This window comes from Rhea pennata, chromosome 1 (genome assembly GCF_028389875.1).
Source record: "Rhea pennata isolate bPtePen1 chromosome 1, bPtePen1.pri, whole genome shotgun sequence".
NCBI classification, from domain to species: Eukaryota; Metazoa; Chordata; class Aves; order Rheiformes; family Rheidae; genus Rhea; species Rhea pennata.
The window spans coordinates 33,706,546-33,722,673 of NC_084663.1; the positions used below are offsets into that span (position 1 = coordinate 33,706,546).

A 16,128-nucleotide genomic window follows, 5' to 3' on the forward strand; every position below is an offset into this window, starting at 1 on the left:
GTCTTTATAAGAAAATTTAGTAATGTATGCTGATGAGGAAATAGGGACATGCCGTCTGCATGTTGCCATTTTTTTTGTCAATGCTGATTGGATTTTTGTGTCAAGAGAGGAAAGGACTACATTTTCAGTATATTCCAAATGAGTTGAGGCAGAGGAGCATCTGATATTTTTCAAGTCATCTTTGTGAGAATAAAGAGTCTGCCATGTGGCTCTGTATGTAAGTGTGCATGTGTGCATAGTTGCTACTTACATTTCATTTTTCTTCAACGTTTATTTAAAGGACATTGAGTGCTGGAGATTTCAGGTCTTCCCTGGAAATCTGTTTCAGCTTTCTTTCTTTCTTTTTTCTTTTTTTTTTTTTTTTTCCTAATGTCTATGTTGTGGGTCCCTGTTCCTCCCTCTCCCCAGCTACAGTTTGTCATTTCATGTTTCTTACTCACTTTGGCAAAGAAAACTGGTTGGTCCAGTTCTTGCTGCAATAAAAATTTACCATCCTGAAGACTACTACTGTATCTTCCCTGTCCCTATATGCTGTCATGCCTCAGCTCTGTCTTCCTTGTGGTCTAAACAATTTAGGTTCTTTCAGGCCTTCCTCCTCTGCTCCAGTTTTATAGATCTCAGACAGTTTGTGTAGCCTTAGTCTGACTCTTTCTCAGTTTGGTCCGCATTTTTCTGGACATGCAATGCCTGCGACTATATACCGCTGTGACTGAGATAAGAGCAGTGCTGAACAGAATGGCAGGATTTAATCTTCATTATTAGTTTCTTAGCCATGGGAAGAAAAGCATTCTAAATGTGATGTAAAATTTTTATTACAAGCGGCCATAGTAGAAAAAAGTTGGGGGGAAAAATATTCCTCTAGTATTTATTTTCCCCCCAATTTAAAAAAGTTGGGGGGAAAAGTATTCCTCTAAGTAACTTAAGCACACTGTCACTAAATGAGAAGTGTAAATTCTATACAATTATTGTATGCTGTACTGAAAGAGAGGATTCTTCAAAAACTTGTTAAACCATACTGAAATAAAATACTTTCTTGAATGACTTTATCATTGAAAGTGGTCTGCTCTCTCCACCAGTCTGATGCCCTAAGTCCATATGCAAAATATTCTTGATTTCATTTTTAGAGAACATGTAGCATTTAATGACATTCATAATGTATGTATTGCCTAGAAAGAAGACTCTGGGAAAGAAAGGATAACATTTGGATTATTCACTGCAGAAAGAAGTACTTTTCTTACTTTATGCTTGAGACACATGTAATAATGTGAATTTGATGCTTTGTACAATGAATTTACATTTTCAGTCTTGCTAAGTACTTTCTGCCCCTAAAAAAGGCATATAATATATTAATTGTAGAACACTTCTCTTCCCACAAATTATTTCTATTCAGAACAGTAAGCTCTACTGGGCTTCACTGAGGCTTTGAAAAGTCTGGTCAATCCACAGTGAAGGATCAGATTTCTGTCTCTGCTAAACCCCAGACCACCAGTAGGGACTTGATAGCCTCCAAGCCATTTCTAATACTTAATGCCTGCATACTATTAATACAATTTTGGATTTTTTTTTTTTTTACTTTCCTATAAAAGAACACTGTTCCTCTTTCAATGTAGTCAACATCCTCATAGTATCCGTCTATTCAGCTTTTCAATAAGCTTATAGTACAAGTATTTTTACCAGATATTTGTCAACAGCATTCTCATTTAGCAGTTTATTAGACAAAAATATATATATTTTTTTTTTTTTTTTTTTAGGTTTAAAATTTTCTCCTCCTTTTCCCTTTAAAGCAATTTGCGGTGGTTATCTTTGATGCCAGAGATGGATACTTCCCAACAGGAAATCTGATCTTTAGGCTTTATCTGTATTCCCCATGCCCTTTTGTTCTTTCTTTCATCTTTGTACGTGTTCTAATGTCTTTGCATTACAGTTATACAAGCCAAAGCAAAAATGCTTTTAAATTTTTCATGATTATTATGTCATTGGTAATTTTAAAATCCTCTATTAAGGAGCAATACTTCATACATCTGTCAGCTTTCCCCAGCCTGTATCAAAATTTGTGTTCAGTCAGAGACTATCTGTGTAGCATTTCTCTGGATGTATCTGTAATAGTAAATTAAGTGTGCCTGAGGCTAATTGACACAAAATGGCTCAAATCCATAATCTTAACCCCGAAACAGGATGGCTATACCCACATTTACTATTGGGGAATATTCCCTGACCAAGGGTAGCTCCTGAACTGTGCCTATGAATTGTTTGAAAGAGTGCTTGGTGGCCTGGGTTGAATTCCAGGCTGTTTCAGGCTCCGTTCTAACAATTTAATAACATAAACTGTTTGTTTCCAGGCATGGGAATGCTCACAGCACTGTTCTGCTAGTATAGATAAGTAGCCTTTACATCTTTAGACAGCTAAATCGATATGTAACCTCTTTATCATCATCTCTAAATTTCTACTTAGCTATATTTTCAGAATGCTTTGGGATCCTTAACAAACCCTGAACAACATAATGTTAACTTCTTGATTGAAGGATGTGCAATTAGTCATTACTGTTTTAGTTTCTCTCTGAGCGTGTGTTTAAGACATAAAGCTATTTTTAAGTAGATTGCATTTCTTCTTGCAAGCTGGCATCTGGTGAGATATCGAGGTAGCAAAAGGACTCCTTCCCAAGACAGCTTTCGTCTTTCCCTGTAGAACTTCAAGAATTTATGTTGCTATTGTGCAGAATCCCGGGAGGGTCTCCTTAATCAGACATTTATTTCTGTTCTCCCCTTTTTAATGAATATTTGATCCATCTGGTAAAGTATTAAAGAATTAATTTATTTTCATATTTTTGTTTGATTTACGACATACATAGGAATATGTAAACTGGCACGTTTACTTTGGTTATGTGGTCAAAAGTGTGGAATGCAGATTAGCAGAGAAATAGTAAATGTATTTTAATTGGAGGAGAAGACTATTTCATAACATGAAAGCAGAAAAACACAGCTATTGCAATTGCTGAGTCTGTGCAGAATCTATCAATGAAATTACAGACAGTTCTGTGAGGTGAAAACATGATGTAGCAATGTATTTCATACAGATTTTTAGATTCAGTAAATTTAAGAAATAGCCTACAAGCCATTAGAATTTTTTTTTCCCCTTCTTCCTCATATGCTGTTATTTAGTAACTGTGCTGAACAAGGTTGGAAGAAGTATTGCAGTGATGTTCACTCTGGTGGCTGGAAAAATTACCAGGAATCTAGAAAGATTATTTCTAGGCTGCTGTTTTTATGAGGAGATTCAGTTCTCCAATTACTGTTCTCTAGAATAGTTCCCTTCTTCCCTTACCAGTCTTCTTACAGGAATCCTGTTTGCCCTTCTTGTCAAAGTAACAGAGTGTAGATTAACAGGCAGGAGAGAAAGGAGATAAAAAAGAAGTCTGACCCATTTCCACTAATGAAGATACTCCTCGGGAGATATGGAGTCTGGACTTTGAAGCCTCATGTTAAAAAGTGCCTGTGTATTTTGCATTAAGAGTGCTTGAGTGTTGCATAAGCAACATATATATTTATTGGCATTAAATATGCAAATGTGAGGGTTTTTTAAGAGCTTTAAGTCATGAGACTAAGTTTTTGTCTTTTCACTGCAGTCTGAAAAGTGTAATTTTCCTAAATTTTAGAAACATACATAAGATAAGTATTTGTAGCTGAAAGGAAGGAAGGAAGGCTTTGCAGATGAGGCAGACTGCAGTTTAGCAATTTTTTAGCAATTAGTTTGCTGTTCTAAGTGTGTAATTTTAAACGTGTGACTTCTTCAGTGAGAATATTCAAATATTTTGTGTGATATTTTGCTAGATAGGGCAAAAAAAACCCCTTGAAGACTTAACACCTAATGTTTAAAAAATGTTTATAATGTATATAATTTTATTCATAGTTATTTTAATATTTATATGTTGATAATGGAACTTTACACAGATGGTGGTTTTCCAGTCAATTTTGCAGTTCTTTGTTACCGATTTTCAAAGTTGCACAGATTTGTACTTGCATTAAATCTGCAAGTGTGGTTTTGCATTGAAATTTTTTATGGACAAAGTTACTTGTCTGCAGAAATACTTCTGCATCATTTGGTTGTTATATTGGAGGTGGTCAAAATGCTTAATATTTCTTAGTATACTTCTACTTACTTTAAATCTTGTGAGTCAAACTATGTATTTGATTTTTAGCTTCATTATTAAAATGACCAATTTCTTTCAGATTATTACTCTTTGGGAAAATACAAGTCACAGTTTTTAATGGAAGTAAATTCCCTGCTTTAAAACTTGATGGAAGTTACTGCTCTGTAGGAAAGATCATTTGTATTCTGATTTAAAAATAAAGTGTATTACTTTATATATTTGTACAATTTTTTTCTAAAGAATATTCTTTAAAATACACTAGTTTAATAGATAAATATTTCTATTGTAATCAAAACACTGTCCCCTCACAGGGTATGGTCGTGAAAGAATGAATGTGTGTATGCAATTTTAATTTTAGAATTTAACACTAGACTTTATGACCTAAATAGTACTCACTGAACACAGGTTTTTAAATTCCATGCAGCTTCTGTATTACAAGCCATGCTGTGTATAACTAAGGCTATATGGCAAATTGCATTTAGGTGAATGTATTATTATTGTATCATAACACCTGTTGCAGTGTAGAGACATTCGCTGTATTGCTACCAGCTTTGTTTTGGATTCAGGAGTGCTGAAAACTGTTGATAATACAGTGGCGTTCAGGATTACAGGCAGCACTGCGTGCAGCTGCCAGTCAGCAGTTGCCTGAAACTAGATGACTGGTGTGGGTGACCTTACATTATCGTGACTTGCTTTAGGCTAGTGGCACTACTCTTAGCTATAATTTCCTGAACTTGCATACAGTGATTCCTGACATGTGTTACCGTTTATATTAGTGCATCTTCGCTGTACAGATATTCTTGTATTCAGGTACTGGGTGAAAATCCAGGTGGGTACTCTAGGTTGCTTTTCAAAATAGAGGGACTTTTGGAGGTGTCCCAAATTTGTGAGCATGTTATGCAGATAGCAAAAAAGATGCGGGGGATTCTGATGCCTTGTTTGAAGAACTAAATCCAGACGGTTGTGATACTGACAGGCTTGATGAGCCGTCATCCTCACTGGCAACAGAATGAGCATAATCTTAGTAAGATGGATACTTCTGGGACTCATCTTTGTGGAAACGTTAATTTCTCAGATATAGACTAGAGGACAAATACTATTAATAATGGTACAGCTCAGTTATTCCTGGATGTGAAGCCTTTCAGATTTAGTGAAACAGCTGCTGAAGCAGTAAGAGGTGATGCTGTTTTAGAACTGTTTTTTGCAAACAGTAAGAATGCAGTAGAAGAGTTAGGGAAGGTAACTGCAGACCCCAGCCATGGATCACAAGTGGATACAGTTTAAATTAAATTAAAACATAGATTAAAAAAAAAAAAAAGCCTGTAAATGAAGGATTTTAATTTTGAAAGAGTAGGCATTAATACATTTTGGTGTTATTTACAGTACAGTAGACAAGAATTTGGTTGCTTAATTGTCAAGTATGTGATTTTTTTTTTTAACTTAAAGGGCTTTGACTCTTCTATTTTGTCATTGTAATGTCTAACAAAGTGAAATTTCTGAGATTGCTGATGCTCATAAACTCTACCCCTCCTTTACTAACAATGTAGAAAACATTTTTCCGTAACAGGGATTCAGAAGTTCATTAAGGATTGTATTTGTTTTTGTCTTTTTTCTTGCAAAAGCTTTTGGCTAGATAAAAGGTTTTAGACAAATTATGAGTAAAACAAGAGTATGTCATAACATTTTGTGTAATACAGGCTACAGATAAATTGTGTTAGCATATTTATGTTCCAATATATGTAATCTTTGTTTATAGGTGAATCTATTAGAAAGTTTATTAAACTAATTTTAATCTGGACAGGGTCTTTCGAGTTTGCGCACAATTTGCCTAATATGTGAAGGAGTTGCGTTGGCTGTCGGGGTAGAGGCTGGAATTGGCGAGTTCCCTAGTTATGGTTAAATGGGGTTGCCTGTGAACTGTCCTGTGAACAGGCCTGCCTGGCCTGGAGGGGACAGTATGCTGCTGCCGAGTAGTAGAGAGCAGAAGGCCAGGTGTTTGAAAAGCACAACTGCTGGACTTTCCCACTGATCAGCAAGCTGGCCAAGGGCAGTGTTAGGATATTTGATTTGTCAGCCAGTCTTACTAGTTGGTCACAGTATGCCAGAAATCAACGTACTGCTGGGACAGAAGCACATGTGGAGTGCTTCCCTGGGTGCTTTACTTGCAAGTGTTTGGTTTCTGAAACAGGGCAACAACGTGAAGGTGGGAACCACACACATATTTTGAAGCATTCAGGTGTGGGCACCCATTGTTACAGTAGTTGGATGTAACTGCTCAAGCAAATTCACAGTATCCTTGGGGTCAAGGAAGAAAGCCCTGAAGAGACTGCTGATGACACTGGTGAAACACTCACATGGGGTCAAGTTTCAGGAATTTGGTCCATTTAGATTAAAAATGTGAGCAGAAGCTTGAAGTGGGCTACTGAGTTAGGTATTTCCAGGAACCAGTTATGCTAAGGGGTTATGAAAACCCTCTGAGAGAGGTTTCACAAAGCGACTTCCATGAGGTGAGTAAGCCAGCTGGATGTTGCTCGAGGTAGCAGTAGCAGCAGGTTGCTGGAGTTCTGCCGTGTAGTAAGCAAGGGCGTTCCAGCGCGTGGCACCAGGCTGTGCTGCGTGTACTGGCAGCAGCAGCATTGAACGTTAAGTGCTTTGGCCCTGCTGAGAGACAGCCGTCTCTGTGATTAAAATAGTGTCTGCTAATATTAAATTTTATAAATGTATCAGATGTTCAAATAACTGTAGGAAGCATGATTCATGGTAAAGGGCAATTATTTACTGTCTAGTAAAGATGTTACTTTTTAAAAAGGTTATGGCCTTTTTTTGGCACCACAAGTTAATGTGTTCTTCCTTACGAAGAATTCACATGTGGAACGGAGCAAATCACATGTGAGTGCAAAAACCAATATTCTGCATATATCAGGGAGGAATGTAATTGGAAACTCGGGCAGTAAGTTCTTAAAGTTCCAAATCGGACAACAGTATGCCATTATTTGAATCTCCATTAACAACTTCAATTTTTTTGCTTTTGCCTCCAATATTTTTGTCACAGTTTTTTTTTTACTCAAGTATGGACCCCTGCTCTGAAAGTTTTCTGGTTGGCGTAGCCCATCATGACGTTACTGAGTCTCTTCAAGGCAAGATTAATGTCAAATAGGGGCAGAGGGAGACAATATGTCACGATTTTTGCTTAGAGTGGCAGAAACCAGAAGATAGAGTAGTGTGAAATCCTTATTATGTTAAGGACTTTATATCATGATTATCTGGAAGGATGTTACTGCTGCTAGGATAATAAGTAGAGAGAGGGGATGAAAGAATGAGCAGGAAGTGTACGTCTGTTTTCCTTAATAGTGGGAAGTGTTCAAGCAAACAATTGGTGTAAGTTAATGTTGGTAGTCCCCTGTTAATAATGCTGCTGAAAAGGTTCAAGAAGGATCTGCTGGAGATCTGATAGGAATGGTAGCAGCTTTTCATTTAGCCAAATGCACAGGTAAGGAGGATTAAATTGTCGGACTGTAAGGAGTGATGCTGTCTTCTCTCTCCTGTCAGACACTGGCTGACTAAGAGTCTGGTGAATTTACTGTGTCTTGATGTAGCAAGCCAAAATACCTGAATAAGGCAGATGCTTAACAATGATCTATAAAAGAGGCTGACAAATAGTAAGTCTGCTACATACTTTCTATTTACTTACTCAAAATTCTTACTTAAAAGCCATAGTACTCTAGAAGTCTAAATCTGTTTTGATAAAAATTTTGTATTTTTGAGAGGAGATTCAATAAGCCCTGTAAGTGTTCCACATATCATAGTTTGAGAGTTCATTGTATACTATAAGCCTATTCAGCACTATAGTCCTGAATTCATAGTCCTGAATAATTCAGTAGTAAATTCTGCATGGCACTAAGCTTTACATTGTCTAGACTTCCTTTTATTAGTACTTTTTCCAAATGTCTGAAAACAAGCCTGAAACTTTGACTGAATAAAAAGGTATGATATTATTGAAATAAATATTTTTAATGGACAAAAGTATTTGCCATCTTCACAAATCTTTTCTTATGGGCCTGAATGAAACAAAAGAACATATTGAAGTTCTGTCACAGAAACAAAATGTATAATGTGTAAATTTGAATTTCAAAAAGTTCTTTATTTTTAATTTCCAATTCAAAACATCCTTCAAGAAACCAAGTCTTCAGAAAGTACAAAAACTACTTGCCCTTCAAAAATTGGCCAGCCTTCACATGTCTCTGGTTGTCATTGTTGTTCTCTTATATTTTAGTACTTTACTTGCCTAGTAGATCTAGCTATTCACAAGATGTTAAAAAATGTTAAGCCTCTCAGAATAGAAGTGTGATCCAAATTGAAAGGAAGAAGTGGCTGTAGGTTGTCAGTGCACCCTTCAGTTTCTTGAATATTTTGGATCATGTGTGCACTTGGCTAACACTGATTTAAGATGCCATGCTAATGGTGTTTGGCACAGTGCCTTCCAGTTTATGTATAGAAGATAGTTTTCCTCACTATTCCATCCTTACCATGGCATCAATATAACATGTACTTTTTTTTCTTCTGAAGCCATTTGAAACTTTTATATACCATATATATTGCTTATTTCATAGTTTAATTCTGATCTTTCATTAAATTAATTGTATTAGTTCTTTTGCATACATACCAGCCACGTCATTCTTTTAGGGCCTAGTCATTCAGTTGGCATTGAAATTGAGAGTAAAAGATAGGCAGACTGAGATCTCTGCTGTTACCTGTAAGCAGCCCATGACTATGCTGAATTCAAGAAGCATTCTAAATGTCTGAAATCACTTTCTGTGATAGTCTATAGCTACAGATCTAAGTTGCTCTGAAGCTTGCATACATGAGGCTACTCTTCTATAAGTATCTGATCAAAATCAGATCGTTTAGAAGCTTTTGCACAACTGTTTCTCAGTAATAGAAAAGCTCCATTTATTGTATTTAAATTATTCTACTGTTTGCATAGTAGCTATATGCCAGACTGGCAAGATTAGAATTTAAGACTAGTAAAGCTCATTTACAAGCTAATTTACTAAGCTCCCTCTCTATACTAAAATTCCAGGTGATTCATTCTCTCCCTACAGTAAATAAAAAGAGAATGTGGAAGACTGAGGTCTGTGCAGTTGTCTGTCAGCAGTCAATAATTATGCAGCATTAAGAAATCATTCTAAGTCAGTCTATTATGGTATGGTTATTGCAATTGCAAGTATTGTTAAATTCTATGCATTCAGAAATGAGACATCTGCCCTCCAAACTGGTGGTTTGGAGTATCTTAAAAGGAGTAAAGGAGTAAGTTTATGTGCTAGAAGCAGGAAAGGTCTTTGTCATGGTTTGTTTGTTTTTCTTTTTTTCTTTTTCTTTTTTTTTTTTTTTTTTTTGTGAAAGATTCTTTCAACTCTTTTTTTCTATTATTCTCAGCAAACTTAAAGATTAGTTTGAAGCAGGATGGAAACAAGAAAGAGAGGGAGTGTTCTTTAGCTGTCATTCAGTAGTACCACTTTTTCAAAGGAGCTGAGAACTTAAGAGGGTGTAGTTGTTACTTGCATAAGCAAAAAAATAGGTAATCACTTAAGGTGATTCTTTATTCTAGTCCTGTTTTTCTATGTAATATTAAATATGACATGATGACTTTGTGAGAGTTGTCAATACTGAAAAAAATTAAGATCGCTTGATTTTGCAAAGGTCTTTTATTTTTATACACATACAGGAGAATTTTCTTCTTAAACCCCCAAACTGCTTAGTCAAACAAAGTAGGAAACAATGTAATTGCTTACTTTCAGAGAGGGAAGAAGGGGAATATATTTTTTTTCTAGATTTCGGAGTGCTGTGTTGGACAGAACTGTTTCAACACATTTTAATAAAGCAGGTTTTATCAGAGGAGAATGTCTATGATATTCATATTTTTCAGCTCTTCTGGGACAAGGGTTTAATAAAAATTCAGTATTTAAAAGTGTATTTTAAAATACAGAATGCAGTGGTTTATTTTGGAATATATAAGGCATATTCTTTTTAAATGCGTAAATAGCTATTCATTCTTGGTAGAATTGACATGTCCAGAAAAAGATGGGAGTAGACTTAGAAACTATATTTGAGTACCATATGCGTTTCTGTAAACGGATTTGTCTTCTTTTAATATTTTTATGAAATGATGTAATGTATTCACTGATGAAAGTATCTTATGCTGAGCTTAAGCTTTGACTCAGACCAACAAATGGGAGGAAATTAAGTCTAGCCTCAGCTCTCTTGGTGAAGTTGTGTTAGAGAGGCTAGGCCAGCCTAGCTTCTGCATTACTGAAATGGCCCATGCATAGCTCCTCCTTAGCATCTTTAGCTATAGCGCCTGCTGCTTCCCTGCACCAGCTTTAGTATTCTTCTGATGCCTGTTCTGTTTGATAAATCAGCAGAAAAAAAATCCAGAATCCTCCTTATTTGCTAAATGAGCTCACTAGAGAGTCCAGCACACTGGAGTGAGTGTGAGAGACTGCTGGATGGTTAGAAGGAGAGGGAAGGTCAAGATTGCCTTGGCTAGTCATTGAACTACTCCTTGAAGTCTTGTTTTTGTGTGGACACTGTTTAAATTGATGAGACTTATTCATTCACAGATTTGATTAATCTGATTCAGGAGTTAGTGAAGTTGGTATCTTTTCCTCAGAGTATCTTTTGCTTGATTTCAGTGGCTTTTGGTGATCTCATAAGAGTATAAATCAAAGCATGTATTTTTGTGTGTTAGAGAAATCAGTTCTAGATCTTTAGGTTTTCTTTTGACTTACTGTCAGAAGTAAGACTAGTTTTTGAAGTCATCTTTTCAACATTAATCACCTCAGTTACAATACAAAATCTTTTAGTCAAACCCTAATGACAGTGATGAAGAAAGCTGAACAGTTTAAAAGCAAACAGCAAATAAATGCTGGTAACAGACAGATGGGTCGAATTCTGCAGTGCTAAGGTGGTGATGGTATTTTCCAGGAAGTTGTATTTTCTTTATTGCCTTGTGAGTGACCAGTGTTTTAAGTGAAAAGTGTTGGCGTTTATTCCCAGGTTCCTACAGACTGGGGAAAACTGGAAACATGGTGGTCCTAAGAGCTGTTAGATTTGTGCATATTTCAGGGTACTGCACAGCTCTGTTCCGTCTCATGAGTTCAGAAGCCACTAGTAAGTTTATCTTAAAATCACCAATTGCTAACTGGGATTTCAGCCTTTCAGAATAAATAAGCCATGGGTATTTTTTTCAGTTGGTAGAATAGTTGGTCAGAATAGGGAAGAGATGATAATGGGAATGAGAAAAAGAGAGCTGTCACAGGAAGAATAAGATACTCTTCAGATAATTTAAAAGCATAGGTTCCTAGCTTTAAGAAATGGAGATGAATGCTTTATCCCAGCAAACCTTGTTTTGTAGCTATATTAGGGGTATCTGCACAGTTATTCTGAGAAGCCAGTACAGATATGCTTTGGAATGCATAGAGTCACGGGACAAATAAGATTGCCTATTGCATTATTCACCAGGCTTTCCATTTCCGACGGTTCCCTTGAATATTTGGCTGTGCTACTACAGCTTTTTGCTTTTTGGTTGGTGTGTGTGTGTGGGGGGGGGTGGTTTTGTATCCTTTATATATTCCACAGTGTGTGTACTGCATCTCTCCACTACTTTTAAACTGTTTAATCATATACTAGTTGTATTAACTTTTTTTTTGTTATAAAACATTTTAAGAAGTTATTAAGTAAATGATACTATGGAAAATGAAAACTGTCACATCTAATCATTTTGGGTTTTGTGATTGTCATATTCGGTGTTACAGCATTCATTTATAAGATGCTTAATGCTATGAAAAGGCAGAAGGAAGGGTGTTTTTGTTTTGTTTTCTGAATAAGGTTTGAATAGTAGCAGATAAAGTGGTATAAAATTATGGTATTAATTTTCTGGTAAAATAACAAGGAAATAAATAGTTATGCAAGTACTTAGGTCTTAGACTCTCTAAATATAATCGTATTAATGCAACAAAGAGTCAAATGATTCAAGGGATCAGGAACTATTTTTTTTTTTTCAGTTTAGAGTAGTATCACTGATACACATGCTAGGAGTCATTTGCCATATGAATTGTATCTGGCTTTAAACTTTGGTTTTAAAACTCAAGGAAAGAGAAAGAATGGGAAGTAGAGGGGAAGCAGGATAAAGAGAAAACATTAGCACTGAGATTTAGAAAACTAGGTAGGGAAGTGTTGTAAGTTTAAGAAAGTTATGAACTACTTTTCTGCAATTTTTTAATGGATTTTTAAATTGGGATCTCAATATAAATGGGGATTTTTAGCTTAAAAAGGAGAAGTATTTAAATACAGTTTTAAATCAGTTTGAATCTCTAAAAACAAAATATATTGCAGTGAGGATTTCTGCTGACTCAGCTCACTCAAAAAGTGTAGGTAATAAAGAGGATGCTTTAGCAGTTGGTCACATAACAATAATACAATTTTAATGTTACTGTGAGTATCCTAAGTGCCAATCAGACACAAAACATAGGTGCAGAGCATCATCATATGCTCCTATTGACCCTTCAGTTTTCTTCTTCATTTAGGCTAATTAAATTCAGTAATGTACCTTTTCTTACCAAAGAATATATTTACTAATATTTTAAGAGTGTGCTTATGTCACTGAGGCATCACTTAATGAAGTAATTAATCATGTAATGCTTGTGAAATTCTCAGAAGTAACTGAATATTGTTTTCTTACAGTTAAACATTTACTTGAAATCTGTCTGATTCATCAAGAGTTACTAGCTTTAGTGCCTTTTGACAAAAATGATGCTAGAAATTCGTTCTTTTTCTTAAGATAGTAAATAGTTTTAGAATATACAAGTAGGAAGATAAACGTTTTAAATGAGTTCATTTCCTGATTATGTAATATTTTAAGTATGATTTAATTGACTTGATATTGTCAGTCTTCAATACCATGAATGTTTGTAAATGTAGGCAGCTTTATGATATTTGAATGAAAAATATTGACATCATGTATCAGTGTAAAGTTAAGGCTGTGGTGGGCCTTTTGTGTTTATTTCTTAAGTTGGAGTGTAGTAGGTTCTGAAAGGGATACTTTTTGATGCTAAATTCACAAAGTTAATAAAGATTTATTTACCAAGGTGATTAACTATGTACATTTGGTATGTACTGCTTTTGTTCTTGCTATCTATTCTGAGATAGCGTACAATATAGTCAGCATTTTTTTTTCTGTGGGATTTCCAATAGTCATTAGTTGCAGAACTCCTGACCCTGAATTGTTGCCTTCAGTATATCTAATTTCTTACTTTTGTGTAATAGCTTGGATTTGGTATATTGTTTCTCTGTAGGTCAGGTTAGAAGAAGCAAGTGTTTTCCTGGACTTGACCCCAATATATCTATTGGTAAATTGTGCAGAATACTTTCTTATGATGCTTCCTCTTGCAGATTTGTCTTGGGTAACAAAAGACAAATTTGATTTGGAAAAAATTGCTTAGTGACAAGAGGGCTCAATGGGTTGTAATTTAGCTAGGGATTATTATTCCTAAATATAAAGAAACTTCATATATAAATCCATAATTCCACATACCTGAATTTTCTGTATCAGCTGTTAGTCTGATTCGTGGTTTATGTTTTCTATCAGTTTGATTATTGCTTCTAGTAAACTCTGTGTTTGCACAGTTTTACAGTTTGTTTCCTTTGGCAGTTCATCTCGTGGAGGATGAAGGATTTAATTGTACTATATATATTCAAAATCTTTCCTTTCTTTATTCCAGTTATCTAGAAAAGTATGAGAAAGTCCATCATTTTGGGGAAGAGGATGATGAGGTACAACCAGGCAATCCAAAGCCACAACTTCCTATTGGTGCAATTCCAACTTCCTATAACTACCAGCAACACAGTGTGTCAGGTAAATTTTTGAGTGGGGGGGAAAAAAAGCTATTTTTTCCTTTTATATGAATTTATATAAATATGTTGGAACAGGTTACAGTAAGTAATATAGAGATTAATTTAAAATATTAATAAATATATCAAATCTATAGGTCATTCAGATTATTAATTTAATACTCAAAAACCTTTTCACTGTGAACCAAAATAAAATAAATATAAAAATCTATCAGCTGTTTCACTTCTTTCCAAAAGTTTCTCCTTTTAATTAGAAGGGCTAAATAGTTACTTGTCTTGAAACAACATATCCTGAAAATTCACAAATTTTGTTTGTCAGATTAATCAGATACTGAATGCATATATTTGGCTCTGCACAGAAATGATTAATTAAACTTTAAAACCTGAGGAATCAAGCTCATGCATATGGCAGTCAGAGTCAACACCATTGTAATTTACAAATGAAGATGTGACTCTTGAAAAGAAGCAATAAACAAATTTGAAGCCAGTGGGCTTTGTGGAATGGAATTGTAATTAGTTGTGTAGAAAATAACTAAAAATAATGTTACAACTCAATTCTGCTTTAATTAAGTTTGTATTTTTGAAGCTTTTCTCTTGGAGAACATACTGCAATATTGCAGTTGGGAGATGAAGGAATTAATAACTAGCTAGAAGGGTACACAACTACATAGAATGTACTCAGCATTCTGGCCAAAGACAGATGGAAGGAAAAAAAAGGAAATACTGTAAAAGCATGTTAAAACCCACAACACCTTATTAATAAGCTATTTTTTATATTTATAATTCATAATAGCATTGCTAGTGTATCATCTGAATATTAATTTCTTAGTTTAGCCTTGAAAACATTGTTTTAATTTATTTTTTTCTTATTTAGATTACCTTCGTCAAAGCTATGGGCTGTCTATGGACTTTAACTCACCAAATGACTATAATAAATTGGTGCTTTCACTGTTATCTGGACTCCCAAATGAAGTGGACTTTGCAATTAATGTATGTACTCTTCTTTCAAATGAAAGCAAGCATGTCATGCAGCTTGAAAAGGACCCTAAAATCATCACTTTGCTGCTTGCTAACGCTGGGGTGTTTGATGACAGTAAGTATGTAACAAACGTTTTTGCAACAGAAAGAGCAATCTTTTTACCCCTTTTACAACCCTTGATAATCAAAATGTTTATAATTATATTGCACTGTAATGTACTTAGATATCTAGCTTATCTTTTTACCTCTTCCACAGTCATAGTTTATATCTGAGCTGGAACAATACAAATACCTTTTAAGTTAGGTAATTTAAAATAATATTATGTAATAGTGTAGTGAAATATAAGAATTAGTTTTTCAATGGTAGAGTCAAATTATGCAAGACACTCAAATTCACAACATTGAATACCCACTGCTTTTAATATATTAGTGTTTTCTTCTGAATTCATAGGGCTGTATTTTGTTTGGTTGGTTTTTAATACTCTTTTGGTGGCAATCACAAATAAAAATAAAAAAGTGGAAGTCTAAAAACAATGACCCACTAAGACTTTATCCCGGTACTTCACTTTCATCTGTGGTGAAATTCGGAAAAAAAAGCTCACGGAATAAATATTATCTTACTTTGAGTTTCAGGAATACTTAATGTATTAAACACTTTCATTTTTGAAGAGAGTAGTCTGTTCCATAAAAATATTTCAGTATGTTGAACTAAATTCTTCTGTCTAAAGTGCTCAGAGTGGCCTCCATGCCAGGTTGCTCCTTGATAATTCCCTGTCTGTTTTTCTGTCTGAGAGAGAATGAAAAAAAGTTAAGCTAAACTACATGAAAATCATAAAAGCCTAGGTCCTATCTCACAGTCGTGGAGAGGAGGCATTTACTGTTTTTGTCCTGATCTTTGATACTGAATTATTGCTGTAAGAAATTGCTGAAATAAGCTTTTTCTCTCTTTTTTTCTTTTCTTTTTTACTCTTAAAAGTATTTAAGCCTGCAAGTACAGATGATCATTTGTGTTTGTTGAGTATAAATCCGCTCTGCATGTGTAAGCATGAGCACAGTATGGTATGCCAGATTCTGTTTTAAATCGCAGGGAAGA

At 34.9% G+C, this 16,128-nt stretch overlaps 1 protein-coding gene across 1 annotated transcript in view; it reads left to right on the forward strand.

The window, feature by feature from the left end:
• The window catches only part of ARID2 (AT-rich interaction domain 2), a 107,346-nt gene that overhangs the window by 46,348 nt on the left and 44,870 nt on the right, over positions 1-16,128 (forward strand). The window contains exons 4-5 of the mRNA XM_062583841.1: positions 13,928-14,061; positions 14,932-15,150. Coding sequence (XP_062439825.1) covers positions 13,928-14,061; positions 14,932-15,150 — 353 coding nt within the window. The remainder of the gene's footprint in view (positions 1-13,927; positions 14,062-14,931; positions 15,151-16,128) is intronic.